The sequence below is a fragment of the Citrus sinensis genome, chromosome 8 (genome assembly GCF_022201045.2).
Source record: "Citrus sinensis cultivar Valencia sweet orange chromosome 8, DVS_A1.0, whole genome shotgun sequence".
Classification (NCBI taxonomy): Eukaryota; Viridiplantae; Streptophyta; class Magnoliopsida; order Sapindales; family Rutaceae; genus Citrus; species Citrus sinensis.
The window spans coordinates 17,816,394-17,837,002 of NC_068563.1; the positions used below are offsets into that span (position 1 = coordinate 17,816,394).

The window sequence follows — 20,609 nt, forward strand, 5'->3', positions numbered from 1 at the left end:
CCTCGGCGTTCACACTCCGACACTCAAGTTAGCAAACTCAAGCTTTTATGGCAAAGAGAGCTGGCTAGCCCTCTGTAAATTAGGGTTTAAGGTTGAAGAAAACTTATTTTTTGGAGTGTGAGTGTTAATGGTGAGTTAGAACCTCTTGGAGAATGAAACCTAAGCACCTTTATATATGGAGTACCTCAGCTGCCACGTGGCGTATCCTTTTTGGCTAACGTCCTTTTACCTTTTTATGATTTTTGGGCCGTTATGTGCATGTTCGCGGCGTATCTCATCCTTTGGAAATGTGGCGCGCGCTGGAGAGTGGTCCAGGGTACCTTTGCAGTAGCTGTCAGGTAGACGGCTGAGGACCACTATCCTTAGGACAGTGTCCTTCACTTTTGGCAGAGGTAGCAGGCGGCTATCCCCCCCTTTTGGTACAACGTTCTTGATTCCTAATTCTGACAAAATCGAATAATATCTTTTAAGAGATAGAGACGTTTCTCACGACGGATATTTTTGGAGAATTCTCTTGCATCTGATCTGCCGGGTACCTCGAGTTACGTGGGGTACCTCAATTTATGTGGAGTATCCCTAATTGTGCGAGGTACCTCTATTTATGTGGGGTACCTCTAATTGTGCGAGGTACCTCAAATCACGCCGGGTACCTCGGATTGTGTAGGGTATCTCATATCATGTTGGGTATCTCTATTTGTCCAGGGTACCTTAAATCATGCCGGGTACCTCGGATTGTGCGAGGTACCTCAGATTGTGTTAGAGTCATTCCATTTGTTGACACGTGGCGCTTTACTGCCTTTCCTATTTTTTCCTCAAACAACATCCCCCTAGTTTCTTTTTTGCGAGAAGTATTGGAGGCAAAAGAAACTCATTGTATGAGTGACACGTGGCGACGCGGTTGGGCCGAGGGTAGCTTACTTAGTTTCTTCCCTTGACTAATCTTTATGTATTGCCGAGCTAAAAAAAAAAATCTTCTCTTTGTCTTTTCCCTTTCCCACCTCTTTTTTTTTTTTTACTCAACTGCTGATGAGAACGAACAGTTGTCTCCCAGGTGGAGGTGTTTTAAGTAGTCTAGTAGGCCCACAGAACCCCAGGTAGCTCGTCTACCCATGCTCCCTTTTCTTTCTTCTAGCTTATTTTTCATGATACATTTGATAATCTTGTTAACGGCTTCGACTTGCCCATTAGATTGGGGATGGGCAGGTGTAGCAAATCGGTTGGCTATCCCAAGCTCCGAACAAAAACTTCAAAATTTTTCATTATCGAATTGCTTGCCGTTATCACTAACAATTGCATAGGGGATCCCAAATATGCAAATGAGGTTCTTCCAAATGAATTACGTGGTTTTCCTTTCTATGATGCTTGTTAGTGGCTCCGTTTCCGCCCACTTTGTGAAATAATCTACCGCCACGATTACATATTTTGCTTGCCCCTTCCCAGTAGGTAACGAGCCAATGAGGTCCACTCCCCATATAGCGAAGGGACAAGGGGAAGATATAACTGTTAGCTTCTCTGGGGTAGGTGGGGTACCCTGGCGAACCTTTGGCATTTGTCACAGCTTCATACCATATTTTTGGCATCTTCCCGCATGGTAGGCCAGTAATACCCCTAACGGAGAGCTTTTTGCGCCAGTGATTGTGCTCCATAGTGATTGCCACAAATCCCCTCATGTATCTCCCTCATGACATACTCGACCTCGTCACTTCTCAAGCATTTAAGGTAAGGAAGAGTGAACCCTCTTCTGTATAGGGTATCCTGGATTAGGCAATACCGCACGATTTTATACTTTAGTCTTCTTGCTTCACTTTTATCTGAGACGAGGTCTCCGTCCTTAAGGTACTTTATGATAGGCTTCATCCAAAGTACCTCGTTGGACAGTGATCCTACTTCTAATGGCTCTAGGAGATCAACGCTGAGGGTGGGTATGTGTTCTGTCGTGATGGGGTCAGCTGACTGAGCTACACCAAAGGACGCCATTTTTGCCAGGGTGTCAGCTTCGCTGTTTTCTAATCGGGGTACCCTTTCCACCTTAACCTCGCAAAATTGGGACATCAACTCTCTGGTTTTTTCGAGGTACCCCTTCATGTTTTCCTCTTTCGCTTGATATTGTGCGATAATTTGGCTTACCACCAACTGGGAGTCGCTCTTGACGTGTACCCTCTTTGCTCCCAAAGCCTTTGACATCCTCAACCCTGCTATAATGGCCTCGTATTCGGCTTCGTTGTTTGAAGCCTTGAATCCACATTGCAAAACGTAGCATATTTTTACCTTGTTCAAGTCGATTATAATAACTCCCGCACCACTTCCGTGTGAGTTAGAGGAGCCATCTACATATATTTCCCAGACCTGCCCCCTTTCGTCGGTGGATGGGGTATCTAACAGGTACCTCGGATCACCTTCACCACTTGAGTCATTGGCAAATTCAGCAATGAAATCAATGATGGCTTGGGCTTTAATCGCCGAACGAGGCTTGAAGATGATGTCGAACTCGCTTAATTCGAGGGACCATCGGAGAAGCCTTCCGGACATGTCTAACTTCTGGAGGATTTACCGGAGGGGAAGGTTGGTGACGACTGCAATAGTGTGAGCTTGAAAATATGGTCTGGGCTTCCGTGCGGAGACAACCAATGCCCAAACAATCTTTTCAGAGGTGGGATACCTCTTTTCGGCATCAACCATAGCCTTACTAGTGTAGTAAATAGGTCATTGTACCCCATTATCGTCCTCTCGGAGTAACACAGAGCTGGTGGCATGCTCGGATACGGCAAGATACAACAGAAGCACCTCTCCCGGCTCAGGTTCGACAAGTATTGGAGCATTCACGAGGTACACCTTCAGTTCTTGGAAAGTTTTTTCGCAATCGGGTGTCCATTGGAGCTTCTTACCTGTCTTCAAAGCTTTGAAAAAGGGCTTACACTGGTCTGTATTCTTGGAGATAAAGCGGCTCAGGGCAGCTACCCGGCCTGCCAAGCTTTGAACCTCTTTGATGGTGCGTGGCGATTTCATGTCAAGAATCGCGCGAATTTTATCGGGGTTGGCCTCAATCCCCCGTTGTTGTACCATGAACCCAAGAAATTTCCCCGAGGTAACCCCGAATACACATTTTTTAGGGTTGAGCCGCATCTGGTGTCTTCTTAAAACTGTAAAGGTATCTCTGAGGTGCCCCAGGTGTTCCCCCGCATGTACCGATTTAGTGATCATGTCATCTATGTACACCTCCATGGTGCGCCCGATTTGTTCCTTGAAAATTTTGTTCACTAGCTGCTGATAGGTAGCCCCGGCATTCTTCAAACCAAACGGCATAACTTTATAATAGTATAACCCACGGTTGGTGATTAAGGCCGTTTTTCTTGATCGGGTTCATACATTGGGATTTGGTTGTAACCGGAGAAGGCATCCATAAAACTAAGCATCTCATGCCCCGCTGTTGCATCAACCAACTGGTCCACCTGGGGAAGCGGGAAGCTATCCTTGGGACATGACTTGTTTAAATCGGTGAAGTCTACACACATACGTCACTTTCCGTTTGATTTCTTGACTAGAACAACGTTGGATATCCAATCGGGGTACACTGCTTCCCGGATAAATCTCGTTGCTAATAGGCGGTCTACCTCTTGTTCAATTGCATCGTACCTCTTTTGGTTGAAGGCGCGACGCTTCTGTTTGACCGATTTATCATGTGGGCTAACATTGAGTTTGTGACAAGAGAGGGAAGGTGGGATACCCGGCATATCCGAGTGGGACCAGCAAATACGTCGTGGTGCTCGTGTAGGAAGGTGATGAGTCTCTCTCTTTGTTCCTCCGAAAGATTGGAGCTACTTACACGGTCTTTGTTGGGTCGGTGGGACAAATTGAGACTGAAATAAAGTCTTCAACTGGGGTACCCCATTTTTTATCTTTCAATATTCAGGGATCCAAAGGTGCCTCAACTTCACATCTGGGCTCCACCTGGTCCCCGTGGGGTACCCTTGAGCTATTCCCCGCAACTGCTTCTACGCCCATTGGTGAGGATTCCAACTGTTTTCGTGGGTGGGCTATCTGAGGAGATTTTTTTAGTACCACTCTCCGCTGTCTAGCAAGTGCTCGCTTTGAGGGATAAGGTGTGGGCTGGCTGCCACTGAGGTACACCTTCATTGGCTGATCGGAAGCTATTTGGTAAGTGACCTTGGAGGCCACGGAGTAACATCCACGAGCCGATTGTTGGTCCCCTTTAATGATGATAACTTCTTGGGCGGTCGGGACTTTCATGGCGAGGTAGTGCATGGATACCACCGCTTTAGTTGCTACTAAAAACGGCCTACCCAATATAATATTGTAGGCACCCGGGTGATCTACAATAAGAAAATCAATCATATGAACAATACGGTGAAGTACCTTACCAAGTGTAACAGGCAGCGTAATGATGCCCTTTGGTATAACCATATCTCCGGCGAACCCAATAAAAGGCGTAGCATAGGGGATGATCTTTGGCGACTTAATCAATAGTTGATCAAAGGTGCTTTTGAAAATGATGTCAACGGAGCTGCCGGTATCTACAAGAGTTCTTGCTACCTTACCAGTGGCAACCTTCAGCGTAATTACTAAGGCATCGTCATGGGGGTACGAGTTATCCTCAGCATCTTTTTCTGTAAAAAGGATAGGCGGGGGATGCTGGGGTACATTCGGTGTACCCCATTCATTAAGGTTGACTTCTCTGCCAATATTGGTGGTTATCGACAACGATCTACCATAGCCTTTGATAGCCCTCCTAGATTGGCCCGCTAAAGTCGGTCCGCCCATGATCATCCAGACATACACGCCTTTCTTATGTCCCGGGGGTACCTCTTGTTCAGGACTGCCATCAGCTGCCCGCTTGCCCTTATCCTGCTCCGCGGATTTCCAAGCTTCTCTCATGCCAGCAACAAATTCTTTGAGGTACCCACTAAGAATCAAAGATTCAATTTCCTCACGCAAAGTAAAACACTCGGCTATACTATGACTGAAATCCTCATGGAACTCACAATACTTCAGGCTACGCTTCATGTTGGGGTACTTCTTCATCGGCTTAGGAGGACGGAGGAGGCCGCTATCCCAAATATAGTAGAAGATCTGCTCTCGGAATTGATTCAGTGGATGGTAAGATTCGTACCGAGGCCTCGGTGGTGGCTCTCGCTGATCCGGTGGTGGCGATCTTGGAGGTTGGGGTACCCTGAAGGTACCCTGAGAGTTATACCCTCGTCCCCACGGGGCAGCCCGTGGAGGGCTCTGTGCTTGGGGTACCCGCAATATTGGGGCCTCCATCCTCTTGGGCTTCTCCTTGTTCTTTATAACATCAGCCTTATCTTCTTAGCGCTTCAATTGGCATTTCTCGTCCATCTCCACTTGCTGCAACGCCCGAGAACGGGCTTCCCCATATGAAAGTGGGCACTTCTTTTGAAAAGAACGCCATAACTTGCCCAACCGCAAATTTTTCTCAAAAAGGGTCAATGTGTATTGGTTTCCAAATGCACCGGTTCGCAGTACCTCTTGGTGGAAACGACTCACATACTCCGCCAAAGGCTCGGCTTCCCCTTACTTGATAAAGGCAAGTTTGGAGGCTACCCTATCTCGAGTGGAAGCGTAGGAAAACTCTTTAGTAAATTCGAATAACAATTGGTGTAGGGAAGATATGCTACCCACTTTCAAAGAGCGAAACCATAACTTCACGGGGCCCGTGAGTGTGTGTGTAAACATCCTACACATAGCGCTCTCATCTACACCCTTGATAAGCATTTGGTCGCGGTATAGCTTAGCATGCTCCAAGGGATCAGTGGTACCCGAGTATTGGGGTATCTGAGGCATGGCGAATGCCTCGGGGAGAGCTGCCGTCCGAATCTCCATAGTGAATGGCGATTGGCAGATCATTGGCATTGGAGCAGCTATGATGTTTTGCTTCTCGGAGAGGAGCTTCACTTGGGCTTCCAAGTTCTCCATTTTTTTCCATTTTTTTCCATTTAAGAAGCCCTTTTCGCGTTTAACTTTTCACGGAGATCCTTGTGGGTACGCTTTGCATGCCTCGTACCCTGGCTGCTGCAGGAATTGCAAGAGGCGGTGGAACGTTCGTCTTGGGAGCCCACGGTTTGAAACTTAGAACGGGCACCCGATGGCCTATGCTTTGGCTTGTTGGCCTCGGGTACCTCTTTTCTGACCATAGCTTGGTCGTCCGTTTGAGGTGGTGGAGCATCTAGTGTCACTGGTGGAAGTGAACTTTCGGGTGCCCGAGATCCAACCGTCCTAAGTATTGCATGGGCAAGATCCTCAAAACGCTTGTAAGAGATAGGTTCATCATCTTGGCAGATACTCGTTGATTGCTTGATACCCTTGCCCTTACTGAGACGGGCTACCCTTCTTACGGTATCACTACCTTCACCGCTGCTGTCATCTCCCATCCTTGTAGGATCCGCCATTAAACCTTCGGGAGGTGCGTCGAGTGCCATGTATTAGAGTACACACAACAACTAGTTTGGTAACCGCTGTGGAAGCTTTTTGTGTGCCTCCCCACAGACGGCTCCAATTGTTTTCAACAGATTTTAGGGTAGAAAAAGCCAAACTTATCTAGAACAATGAATTTGTATTTTTAGGGGAGATGGGGTACCTCACTGGTTTGTTGTGTGCGGTGCAGTATATCTGAAATTTAGGGGAAGTGAGAAGGGGAGAGGGAGTGGCAACAATGGTGAAAGGTCAAAACCAAGAGAGGTGTCCTTCAAAATGGGCTCCACGCCTGCAAAACAATGAAATAGAAGTTAGAGGTGAAGCCGGGGTACCCCGGCGTTCACACTCTGATGCTCAAGTTAGCAAACTCAAGTTTTTATGGCAAAGAGAGCTGGCTAGCCCTCTGTGAATTAGGGTTTAAGGTTGAAGAAAACATATTTTTTGGAGTGTGAGTGTTAATGGTGAGTCAGAACCTCTTGGAGAATGAAACCTAGGCACCTTTATATATGGAGTACCTCAGTTGCCCGTGGCGTACCCTTTTTGGCTAACGTCCTTTTACCTTTTTACGATTTTTGGGCCTTTATGTGCATGTTCGTGGCGTATCTTATCCTTTGGAAACGTGGCGCGCTCTGGAGAGTGGTCCAGGGTACCTTTGTAATAGCTATCGGTTAGGCGGCTGAGGACCACTGTCCTTGGGACAGTGTCCTTCACTTTTGGCAGAGGTAGCAGGTGGCTGTCCCCTTCTTTTGGTACGACGTTCTTAATTCCTAATTCTGACAAAATCGAATAATATTTTTTAAGAGATGGAGACGTTTCTCACGGCGGATATTTTCGGAAGATTCTCTTGCATCTGATCTGCCGGGTACCTCGAGTTACGTGGGGTACCTCAATTTATGTGAAGTACCCCTAATTATGCGAGGTACCTCTATTTGTGTGGGGTACCTCTAATTGTGTAGGGTACCTCAAATCACGCCGGGTACCTCGGATTGTGCAGGGTATCTTGTATCATGTCGGGTACCACTATTTGTCCAAGGTACCTTAAATCATGCCGAGTACCTCGGATTGTGCGGAGTACCTCAGATTGTGCTAGAGTCATTCCATTTGTCGACACGTGGTGCTTTACTGTCTTTCCTATTTTTCCCTCAAACAATCATGAATCTTTGGATTTGGCTTTCATATAAGGATTCGGCTTTAATATATTGAGTCTTGTATTCAAACATAAAAAAAGATAATAAATTTTTTGTTACAGAAATAAAAGTTGAATTGAGACTTTCTTCTTTTTTTTTCCTCCCCAAAAATGTGCCATCAAGAAAGATCATACTAGGATAGGCTAATCCTAATGGTGGAATTTATACAGTTTAGCCATCCGCTAACTCAGAGCAGTGATGTCGGTAACTTGACCACACATCTTCCCACGTAGTTTGTCCATCGGTTACAGCCTTTATAACTGATGCTGCCTCATCCACGCTGACACGGATTTGATCCTCGCTATCTTGCTCTCAGATTGTCACCAAGGATGTTGAATCCACAGTTATAGCAAATGGTACACCAAGTTCATATGTTCTTGCATACCGTTTCCCCATGGAGGTGCCTGCAAATATTAGTACACAATAACAGTAACGTTCGACGTTCATGGACAAAAAAAATGCACTAGAATATTAATAGAAAGAAAAGCTTGGAATTATTATATAATATTCAGAGATTATTTAACCATGAGGAAAAAAGATGAAAATAACCCCCTCATTTGGACTTTGGAACACAAGTAACCATAATGTACACAGAGACATATTTACATTCAAGACCATCTTCCTGAAACATATGGGTTACCATATACATATATGCAATTTTCTCTCAGATTTTCAAGAAATCTACGGCATATATGTATTACCATATCAGTCCAAGGTGCCTTTTTGGTTGCCTTAGCAATGAAATACAGCATCCACACTAGCAAGTAGTCAAATCTCTTCAAACGGATTAGCGGCTTCCAGATTTGTATACCCAAATTTGAACTCATACGAGTCAATCATCCCAGCCCAGCGGTAAACAAGTCTAGATAATCTTAAATCGCTGAATTCTTATTTATAAATACACCTGCATATATGCAATCATGCAAGTCAAGAAAGGAAAATGGCCCCGGGGGCCTGTCACTGTCCCTAATTTGGCAAGGGATCCCCATCCCACCACATACCCATCTCTCGATTGAGATGTTTGAGTATAGTCATTTTGATCAACTAGCCGGCCTAAAAATAGTCTCTCCATTTGCATGTGTGTTCTTATCGGGCTATCTCAAAACGAAATTTATAAAAATCAGGAGTCATCAGAGTATTAATATTTCACAATTTCTAAGTGATGAGCTCAAATCAACTAATACATGTTTGTTTAGTCAGAACTTTTCTAAGGAATATTTTATTAATCGATAAAAAGGTTGCCAAAAACTTTAACAATTAAAGACTATTTATCCAGAGCACAAACCTGTTATGTCAATCTTGTGAGAGATTCCAGCAACTTTTAATAACGTGGAAATGACTTTGGCAACCTCCTCACGCTGTTGATTCTGAACCAGTGGGAAAACAGTGCACTTAATAGGTGCCACAAGAGGGGGGAAACGGAAAACATTTAACTGTTCATCCCCAGCTTTACTTGGCCTTGTATAGAAAGAGTGCTCATAGAGGCAGTATATAATCCGACCAATGCCAAAAGATGGCTCTATAACTGATGGGGTGAAAACTCTCTGGTGTTCTTTCTTTTTCTCCTTAGAAATTAACATGTTCTTCTTAATGCAAACATTTTTTCCCAGAGTGCAGACATAAAACTCCACCTCCCCTTTCGATTCCAATGCGGCCTTCATCTCCATAGCTTCTTTCTCATTCATAGCCTAATGGGAAAGGAACTTATAATTTATTTACTGGCAGGACTTCCTAAACTTACAGCATCAACAACAGAAAGACTATTTCATACTTACCTCCAAAGCTTCAACCACATTCTTTTGGCTTCCCTTGAATGCAAGACCCAGCTCTTTCTTCACTGGAGCAATTACCAATTTCTGGAAAAAGTTGCAAGCAATCATATTACTCACACCCCACATGAAAAAGAAATGCTAAGCACACATGTTATACTTCATATAATTAATAACAAGCAATAAGAAGTGTAATAAGCATAAAAAAACATACCTCCACTTCCCTAGTTTCTGAAAATTTCTCCTGAGCTACAAGCGCAACACCACTCTTCTCCTGTTTTGCGAACGAGGGCGGAAAAAATTCAATTAGTTCGAAGCACAACAATGTTTAGACAGCAAAAAAGATATACTACAACTTATGTTGTGAATTTGTTATGCTTCTAGCACTTATAAAGGTCTCCTTAAAATAGTAGCTGATGTGAAAATGACTTTACAATTATCTAGTATGGGAGTACTTTTATAAGACTTATCCAGAAAATGTATATCAATCTATTACCGTGTGAGCATGCAGGTCATACGCAGACCTATCTGCAATGCCGACACATTCAATCCACCCATACGAACACTCAATCTCAGCATCCCAACAGTCTGCCGCATAATGAGCCATTTCATTTGCAAGATGCTGCCGGAACCGCAAACGCTCTTTATCTATACCAAGGCATGGTAGAAAGAGATATACTCGTCCAATAAAATAGCCAAGAGTTTCATTGTTTACTATTCCCTGAACAACAATGGAGAGAATAATCAATAAGAGGAGCACGTGAAGTGGTACAGAGGCCAAAAATGTCATTGGACAAGAAATGGTAAAATTAAAAACAATTTTAAACCAACCTTTAAAACAGTTTCACCTGGTGGAATCCTCTTTTTAGATTTACTATTACATGTTCTATATTTTTCCAGTTAATTTATTTTATTTGTTTTTTTCATTGTTTGAATAAGTCAAGTTAGCTATTAGAGTCCAAGCTAGTTGGTTAGTTATTTTGCTGACACATGCCTATAGTCTTGGGAGGACAGTTGTAATCTTTCTTTATTTAAATTCCAGCAATAAACAACAGGGGGTAGACTCTCTGAACTTGAAAACACTGACATTATTTGTGGAGGGACAGGCTCCCTCAAATGATCCAGGTATATTCAACAACTTTCACTTCAATATTTTCACAATAGGCAGAGGAAAGAGAACGGAAACTAGCTCGTATATACAATTTACCTGACATCTGTTCCTCCCTTGGGAACATCAAGAACTCCAAGTTCGTGACTTCTGAGAATTTTGGGTGAGATTTGTCTTGAGGATCAACAAAGTGCTCAATTTCTGCAAGTGTGAATTCACGAACTCTAATAAGGCCTTGGCAAGGTGATATCTGCACATGTCAAAAGATTTTAATAAACTTATATGCTCTCTCTGATTCACACTGCCAAATGCACACAAACACATAGAAATGTACATTTTGCATAAAAATCTCAAAAACCAAGAAAGATCAGCAGTAATGGTTGAAACTACATGCAATTTTAATCCATTAAACACTATCAAATTCCATTTAATACATCCATTTCCAAAAAGACCCAAAAATAATTATGCAACCCCCCCCCACCCCCCCCCCCCCGGCCCAAAAAAAGAAAAAAGCACAAGATGTAAACCTAAGAGAATTATTATAAACCTCATTCCAAAAAGTCTGGCCAATCTGGGCACCAGCAAAAGGGAGTTTGTTTCCATTGTAAAAACACAACTCTTTAAAATTCACAAATATGCCTTGTGCTGTTTCACGGCGCATATAACTGCATAGAGAAGGGAATTATCACTTAATAGGAAAATATGCAACACTGCACGTGGTGGAAAACTAAAATTAATAAAAAGTAGAGTTTTGAAGTACTTGAATTACTAAAAGTCCTTCACAACTATTTCATGCAAATCATCCGGTGAATTTACTACGGTTTAAACATAAATAGAGTGTCCAATTTTATGTATTAATTGTAAATTTAATTTATTTAATCATAAAATAATTTATATTTATATTTACTGTGAATCCATATGATAATCACAAAAATACATATAATATGATTAAATGTACCTTATTCAAAATATTTATATAATTAAGATTTTTGAAAAATATCTCAAATATTTTATTAATCAGAAAATAAATAAATCAATATGCTTTAAAGAGCATATAATCCCAACAATCTCTCACTAACTCTCAAAGCATATGTGGCAACACACGCATGTCCATACATTCTAAGTGTAAGTTAAAAAGTTTCCCAAGTATTGCCTTTGTAAAAAGATCTGCTAGGTTTTGTTATGAGGCAATCTTAGTAACCTCTACACCACCTCTCTGCATTATTTCTCTTATAAGATGGTATTTCCTTTCTATATGTTTTTACTTCTTGTGGTTTCTTAGTTCCTTTGACTGAACCATTACACCACTATTATCACAAAATAGTTTAAGAGGTGCAGTTAGTGCAAGTACCACCTCAAGATCTTGCAGGAACTTACAGAGCTAAACAACTTCTTAGCAGCTTCAAATGTAGCCACTTATTCAGCATTTGTAGTAGAGTTTGCGATACAACTTTGTTTCACACTCCTCCAACTCACATGTCCACTTCCTAATGTAAACACGTAACCAGAAAGTTGATTTTCTGACATCTTTATCGATATGATATCAGAATCAATGTAACCCACTATAATGAGATCATCACCAGAATACATAAGTATATGATTCTTAGTTCTTTTCAGATATTTAATTATATGCTTGACTGCAGTCCAGTGTTCAGAACAATGATTAGATTGGTATCTACAGACCATCTCTACTGTAAAACAAATGTCTGATCTAGTACATAGCACGACATACATGAGACTTCCCACAGCTTGTGCATAGGGAACTTGCCTCATTTTTCTCTTTCCTTAGGTGCCTTGGGCAACTGATCTTTGGAGAATGTAATTCTATGCCTGAATGGTAACAAACCAATATTGGAATTTTCCATGCCAAATCTAGCTAGTATTTTATCAATGTAAGCAGTTTGCGATAAGGCGTTTTATTCTTCCGATCTCAAAGCAATTTGATCCTAAGAATATAACTTGTCTTTCTTAGGTCTTTCATATCAAATTGTTTAACCAACCAATTCTTTATTGATGATAATACTCCGATATCGTTTTTAATTAAGAGAATGTCACCTACATAAAGAACTAGAAAAGCTACAATTTTTCTCTGAATTTTTTTGTATACACATGGCTCAACAATATTTTGTATGATCCAAACATTTTAATTGTTTGATCAAATCTAATGTTTTATGAACGAGATGCTTGCTTTAATCCATAAATAGATTTTTACAACTTACATACCATATGTTCTTGGCCGGGGTTTTTAATTAAATATGCCTTAAAAGTAGGGTATTTAGTTAAATATACCCCATACTTGAAAATTATCTAAATATGCCTTTTTATGTGGTACATTGTCTAAAATGTCCCTAAAGAAAAATATAAAACACACACAATTCACAACACTCTTTACTTCACTCTTTAACTCCACACAACAAAAACTCACACTACACTCAAAATCGGAAATCACTCACAAACAGCTAATGCACTGAGATTTTTGTTTGCAGCTGGGTGTATTATTCATCCCATGAGTAAGGTATTTGAAACTTTTTATTTTTTATTTTGAGCTATCTATTCAATTTGTTGACATTATATTATTTTTAGGGTTTTGTTTGGTTTGTGATAAACACTAAAGCAACTCATATTTTCATTGCATTTGCATCATATGACTGTTATTTGATGGATTTTATAACTACATTCGTTAAAACCTGAAGTTGTTGTCAAATTTTTTTTCTGCACCCGACATACACGACAGCTGTCGTGTATGTATGTATTTACGTGACTGTAGTCGTGAAAATGTGCAAAAAAAATTCAATTATTATGACACCTTATCATTCTATTGGTTCAAAAAATATATATTTTTCACTATATATATCATTTTACTATTACTGGATTATAGTCGTGTGTGTTAATAAGTTACACGACTACTAGTGTGTACGTATAAATTTACATACTATAATTGTGTATATATGTAAAATGTTCCAATTGGTATGAGATCCCAACATTTTTTTAAGAAGAAATACATCCTTTGATTATTTACTGAGTCATGTATTTTTGCAACTTACATGACTTCTGTCATGTATGTATAAATTTACACGACAACAATCGTGCAAGTTTGAAAGATATAGTAGTTGTTATGACACTTAGCATTCTGTTAGTACAAAGATTACAGTTATATTTTATTAAATATATCATCTTACTGTTTACAGAACTATAGTTGTGTATTTTAGCAAGTTACACAACTATTGTCGTGTAAACTATTAATTACACGACGTCAGTTGTGTAAATAGGCAGACAAATCCACACTCCATTATAAATCTTGTTTGATTTTATTTTTGTATTTGTTGTATAATCAACTGTTGTATTATTACAGGAAATGACTTCAATACGTGTGCCTATTATGTTTTGTGGTGAATGGATTGAGCAAAACGACGATTATAGATTTAATGGTACGGAGGTAAGAGGGATCATGGTGCCCCGTTCTACAACGTATGCACAATTGATAGAAAAAGTATCTCGGGTTATTTGTATTGATATTTCTGAATTTGATATTGAAATGAAGTTCAAGCTCAAAACATTCGATCCAATGCCACCCGTCCCAATTATGAATGATGATGATGTAGATTATTTTCTAGAGGAAACAATTAGTGGAGCTGAGTTGAAGATTCCTCTTTGCATTACCTACTAAAGAAAACAGATTTTGGTTACCCCTATTACTCATGTGGACCCTAATTTCGGGCCAGATAGATGTCCAGAAGAACATGTTGAGCCATATGTTAAAGGTGAATGTTTAAGCCCAAATAATTTTATTGCTGAAGATCAGTCAATATTCGAATTTGTTCCTGAAACACAACCCAATGATAGAAGGTTGTTGAGTGTTAGAAAATGCATATTTATAAAGGAGAAAACCGTCATTTTACATTTTAAGTCTTACTAACAACCCTTACTTTTATATATTTAACCTTCTTGTGATTTAATTACATGTGTTTTATTTTAATTAAGTATTTTATGTATTTTAGGGGCATTATAGTCATTTCACAATAAAGGAGAGATCAGACGGCAAAACGGACATCACTTTTGAACTCAGGACGGTCGAAAACCTTAGGAGGAGCATAAAAGGAAAAATGGCACTATTCACATGTACGGTACTATTCACGTGTATGGTACTGTATATTACCTCATACACAACCATGACCCACTATCACTAAGACTCTTAAATGTGATTTCTTTTTTGTCAAGCACTCACAAATTGTTTTCGAGAAGTATCACAATGGCAGCTACTCCCAATAGACAATTCAAGAACATTTGTGTGCTTTCTGGATTTACCTATGGCAAACATAAAGAGTTCGTTGAGGCAGCCATAGATCTTGGTCGAAGCATAGCAGCGAGAAAATTACACTTGGTGTATGGAGGAGGTAATCGAGGGTTATCAAAAATGGTCTCAGAAGCAGCTTTTATCAGAGGAAGTCAAGTGTTAGGCATCATCCCAAGAGTCCTAAAACCATTGGGCAGTTCGTCTGACTCATCAACTGGAGAAGAGTTAGTCGTCTCAGGTATGCAAGAAAGAATAACTGAAATGCTTAATTATGCTGATGCTTTTATTTTCCTTCCAGGAGATCTTGCAACACTAGAGGCACTTATCACACTAGCATCTTGGGCCCATCTGCACATCCACCAGAAACCCATCGGTTTGTTAAATGTCAATAACTTTTATGATGGCTTTATCGCATTTCTTAACCATGCAATAAAAAACTATTTCATTCCCGCTAATGTGAAAAAACTCTTTATTTGTGCTCACACTGCTAATGAGCTATTGGATCTATTACAAGCTTATAGACCGGAGCCAGACCCTTGGACCTTTGTGTTGGAGCGTCCAAATAATGATGGTAACAGTAGCAGCAGTAAGAAGTACAAATTAGATTTAACTCTCCGCCTGTAAATATTTTCTTCTGTGTTGCACCACCCAGGTGATGTCTTCTAAACTCTACTTCTTTCATTTCAAACATTGAGGACAATGTTTCGTTCTGGTTGGGGGGAGGGAATAGTCGACAATTATGAAATTTTGGTTAAGTTTTTACTAATTTTTTGTTGTAGAAACTAACTGTTGCTAACTTTTTGTGTTGAAGATGGCTGAATATGGAGTGTAGTGACTCTAGAAACGCATCTTCATCGTTTAAAAAAAATTAAAAAAAAAACTTAAAAAAAAATTAAGACATTTTCTTTTTTCTTTATTATGTGTTTATGTTTATTTTTCTTCTTTTTAATTTATCCTCTATAAAAATGCATTTTCCAACTTTTGAGTCGAAGATGGCTGAATATGGAGTGTAGTTCCTCTAGAAACGCATCTTCTTTAAAAAAAATAATAAAAAAATCATTTTCTTTTCTATCATTTTTGTAACTTTTCTAAATTAATTTTTCTACATCATTTTCACATTTCTGCATGCATATTTTTTTTTTTATGTTTAGAATAGGTTGGGGGGTAGAATGTTGTTTAAAAAAAAAAAATTGATTTGTTTTAACATTGGGTGACATGATTAATTTAAATTTTAGTATTTGTATTATCTTTGGTCTTAAGTGATGTTACATTATGTTTGCTACTCTACATGTTGATGTTGGAGACATATATGAGTTGCTTGAAGGAATGAACATGTCATAATAAGTACCAAGTGAGTTTTTGAGCCTATCATTTTTCTTGGAGAGTAACCCTTTTGCCCATTCTTTATACAGCTTAACAGTTTATTATTGTATACACGATCTCTAGATTTCTTTTGAGTTAACCCTTAATAAAAAAAAAAAAAGTGTGCTGCTACATTTGGAGGCCCATCTAACTAGTAGATATGGAAGGTTATTCAGAGCCCTAAAAGACGATGGAAAGGCCATCTTTGATCCGTTTGAGCCTTTCTAGCCATCCCTTTTATTAAATATCCATAGTTAACCCTTTTGAGCCTTTAAAAAAAAAAAAAAACATTTTCTTTGTCAACTTATCATCTTGACCCACTCCGATTTGGAGTATTACCCGATGTCTTATAAGTTCCATCACCTATTTATGTTTGAGAAAATGTAAATAATTATTTTGTTCAGTGAAGTTATGCCAAATAAAAGCAAAAAAAAAAACAAAAAAACAAAAACAAAAACAAAAGTTGTTGTTTCAAAAGAATAAAAATAGGTGAAATCCACCTTGCAACTTCCAAAAAAAAAAAAAATTCTCTGCATTTTTCTCAAACATACACTTTGTTTTCCTTATTTCCCTTCTTTGTTAACCATGTCCCTAGCCTACGTTACGTCCTAATAAAAGTCCTTCTTGATTTTAGGGAACTATAGTCCGAAGTAGAAGCTAGTTATATGGGCTAAAAAGATGTAGTGATGCATAATTAAAAAAAAAAGATAAATAAAGTGGGTTGACTAACATTTTATTTGACTTGAGATCGTATTATTTCTAAGCTGAGGGCATATTTATTTCATCTTGGTGAGAGCATGTGATATCACTTCTTTATTATTTTCTCTCTCAATTACCATTCATTAGAGTGACTATTTTTATTGGGATTAATTTATTTGTGAGAGTGTCACTACTTCCAGTGAGATTTTGGGGTTTGACATGTCATTCTTGAGAGTAGCTAAAACAAAGTCTACTGGGCTAATTCATGTGGATGGTTGATGTGGGTGTGATGTTGCTTTAGACTGGAGATAATGCTTATACTTTTATTTGATTGCTATCATTAGTCTGATGGAATAAATACGAGTGTTTCTATTAAAAAAATATATATATTTTGAATTTGAATTTTGTTTTCGCTTTATTTGCTAGGGACTAGCAATAAGCTGGTTGGGGGGTGTGTTGAGTGTTAGAAAATGCATATTTATAAAGGAGAAAACCGTCATTTTACATTTTAAGTCTTACTAACAACCCTTACTTTTATATATTTAACCTTCTTGTGATTTAATTACATGTGTTTTATTTTAATTAAGTATTTTATGTATTTTAGGGGCATTATAGTCATTTCACAATAAAGGAGAGATCAGACGGCAAAACGGACATCACTTTTGAACTCAGGACGGTCGAAAACCTTAGGAGGAGCATAAAAGGAAAAATGGCACTATTCACATGTACGGTACTATTCACGTGTATGGTACTGTATACGTTACTGTTCACGACACTGTTCACATAAACGGATGATGACGTGGCATTGACCGATGATGTGGCATTGACTGATGAGGTGTCACGATCCTGTTGGACTAAAATTCTTATGTACTGTTGATGGTGACGTGGCAGCATATCAGTGGACGAAAAATCTCGCGTACGATGCATGCATCACACAGGATTATTTTCAACCAAACCGCATTACTGTTCATCCGGGTCAAACCGTGTTACTGTTCATCCGCGTGGTCAAACCGTGGACTGTTGACTGATGACGTGGCGCAATCCTGAGCGTCCAAACTGTTTTTAATCCGATGGCCATGATTTACTCCATGTATCTATAAAAAGGGGGCCTCCCCCCCCTAATTTGATATCTCTGAATCCATTTTTGGGATCCATTTTCTGTAATTCCTTCTCCATCTTGTATTTTCTTCGTATTTTAATAAATTCCCATTTTGCCCCTAGTTCAACTATGAGTGGCTAATTTTCTTTCAAGCTTGGGTTGAAGGTGAAGTCTCAACATGTGTCATGGGCTTTATTTGGTAAATTTATTTTCTCTTCCCCTCTAGTTTTTGTGGATGTTTTGACTTCTCGTCGACAAATAATACTAATCTTGTCTAGTACCGCCTTGGTTTCACCGGCCCTCTAGTATAAGGTTATTATTATTTGGCACGATAAGCCCTTAGCACCATATTGATTAGAGCGTGGTTCATGAGGTGTGAATTCCCCCCTCATGATTTAATTGGCATTAATAAGGAATATTTAGCCCATGATACATGTTGATACGGATCCAGATACCCAAGTACGTCATTTCAATAGAATTCTCTTCAATTTATTCTCACCATTTCAATACCAATTTTAGAATTTATTCTCTCCATTTTAATTTAAGTTTTAGCATATTCCAATCATTTCCACCACAAATCCAATCACCCATTCACAAAATTAATTCTACACAATTAAAATCCACCTCCTCGTGGGATCGACACTCGTCACCATTAATCTATACTACAACAGATTCGTGCGCTTGCGAGTACATTAAAATTTTCACAACAAGTTTTTGGCGCCGTTGCCGGGGAGGTAAGTAATTTTAATTCATAGAACTAATTTTTGTGAATAATTTCTTTTATTTGTTTTCTTGTATTTTATTATTATTATTATTAAAAAAAAAAAGAAAAAAAAGTGAATCTAAAGGTTAGTATTTCTTTTCTTTTTCTCTTCTTTAAAATTCTGTAATTTAATTTTCAATTTATTTTTTTTCTTTGTAATTTTCCTTTATTTTATTAATTTAATTTTTAGTTAATTCATTTCACGTATTTATTTTTGTGTGTTTTTATAGAAAGGTTGTAATAGCGCAATCAGGTTAGTATCGTAATTTCTCCCTCTTCTTTATTTTTATTTGTTTTGTTCCCATCTTTATTTTTTGTTTTGTTTGCATCTTTATTTTTATTTTATTTATTTTGCATGCATGGTCGTAGGTCATTATTACCTAATCTTGAACCTATAGACCTTGAATTAGAAAAAACACTTCGCACACACAAACACGTTAAAAATAAAATGGATTTACAAGCACCACAGGAGAGGCCATTTAAGGACTATTTTAGTCCCTTAGCTAATTTGAGCACATCATGCATAAGATACCCAAATGTAGCTGCTAGGAGCTTTGAACTAAAACCTAGTGTGCTAAATTGTCTCCCCACATTCTATGGCTTAGAAAATGAGGATCCATATAATCATCTGAATGATTTTCATGCCATTTGTCAAACTTTTAAATATGAAAATTTTTCAGATGATGATGTTAAACTCAGATTATTCCCATTTTCTTTAAAGGATAGAGCTCGTTCATGGCTTAATACATTGCCTGCTAATAGCATTTCATCATGGGAACAAATGGTAACTAAATTTTTAAATAAATATTTCCCAGTGCATAAAACCAATGCTATTCGCAGGGAAATCTCGGAGTTTACCCAGAGAGATGACGAGCAGTTTTTCGAAACGTGGGAGCGATTCAATGGGCTACTCTTGAAGTGTCCACATCATGGGTATGAGAAATGGCACCAATGCCAATACTTTTTGGAGGGATTACTACCAAATGTGCAAGAATGGCTAATGGCAACAAGTGGAGGAGAGCTAATGTCAAAAAGTGCATCAGAGATTTGGGAATTCTTCCAGCGACAAGCGGATAATTCCCAACAACGGAGTCGATCACTCAGGAATACTAGAAGAATTAAAGGAGTAAATGAGGTTCAAATTGGCGAGTCAACTTCGGGAATCAAAGAAGTCAAGGAGATGGTTGAAGGTCTTGCTCGACAAATAGCATCGTTATCGACTGCTAAATCAACAGAACCACATGACCATGACTCATACTCAGATCAAGCCAATGCCATAGGTGTAATGAGAAAGCCATCAAATTACAACCCATACTCCAACACATATAACCCTGGATGGAGAGACCACCCCAATTTTTCATGGTCTCAAGGACTCCAACAGAATGGACCAGCAGCTCCAGCTCCACCAATGCAACAAATTTCTCAAAATCCTCAAGCCTCTCAGCCCCCATTTAGACCATACAATCAGAATCAGAATTTCTCTCAACCCAGACCATGGGAGGATTCATTCCAGAATCTCAAGAATCTTACTCACTCCACGATTGAGCAACAAAACCGCACCATTGATGGACTACGAAATGAGTTGAGAGCAGGCTTCAACTCACAAGCTCAATCGGTTTCAAGCCTCGAGAAGATGGTGGGACAACTTGCTTCTTCAGTTCAGACCTTGGCAATGACCGTTGAGAAAGGTAAGTTTCCAAGTCAACCAGTGCCTAACCCTAAAGGAGTGCATGAAGCAAGTACCAGTTCACCACAGCAGCATAGAGAAGTCAAAGCAGTAATGACCTTGCGAAAAGGAAAGGAAGTCGACAACAAAGTGGAGATGCCGGTGACAAAAGAAAATCAAATTGTACCTGTGAATGTTGAGGACTCATCACC

General features: G+C 39.4%; 1 protein-coding gene, 1 non-coding gene and 1 pseudogene across 2 annotated transcripts; all 3 read right to left on the reverse strand.

Moving 5' to 3' along the window:
- Positions 1-3,906: 3,906 nt before the first annotated feature.
- Positions 3,907-5,280, reverse strand: LOC127899362 (uncharacterized). The gene has a single exon (XM_052432721.1). It carries the CDS (start codon positions 5,278-5,280, stop codon positions 3,907-3,909), a length of 1,374 nt encoding a protein of 457 aa, XP_052288681.1.
- Positions 5,281-7,762: 2,482 nt separating this feature from the next.
- Positions 7,763-12,104, reverse strand: LOC102614969 (glycine--tRNA ligase, mitochondrial 1-like; annotated as a pseudogene).
- Positions 12,105-19,563: 7,459 nt separating this feature from the next.
- Positions 19,564-19,667, reverse strand: LOC127899550 (small nucleolar RNA R71). Its single transcript, XR_008051428.1, has one exon. It is a non-coding gene; the product is annotated as a small nucleolar RNA R71 (small nucleolar RNA).
- Between the last annotated feature and the right edge of the window lie 942 nt (positions 19,668-20,609).

Coding starts and splice junctions, on each gene's coding strand:
- LOC127899362 (XM_052432721.1), bottom strand. CDS start 5,280: ATGGAGGCCCCAATATTGCGGGTACCCCAAGCACAGAGCCCTCCACGG.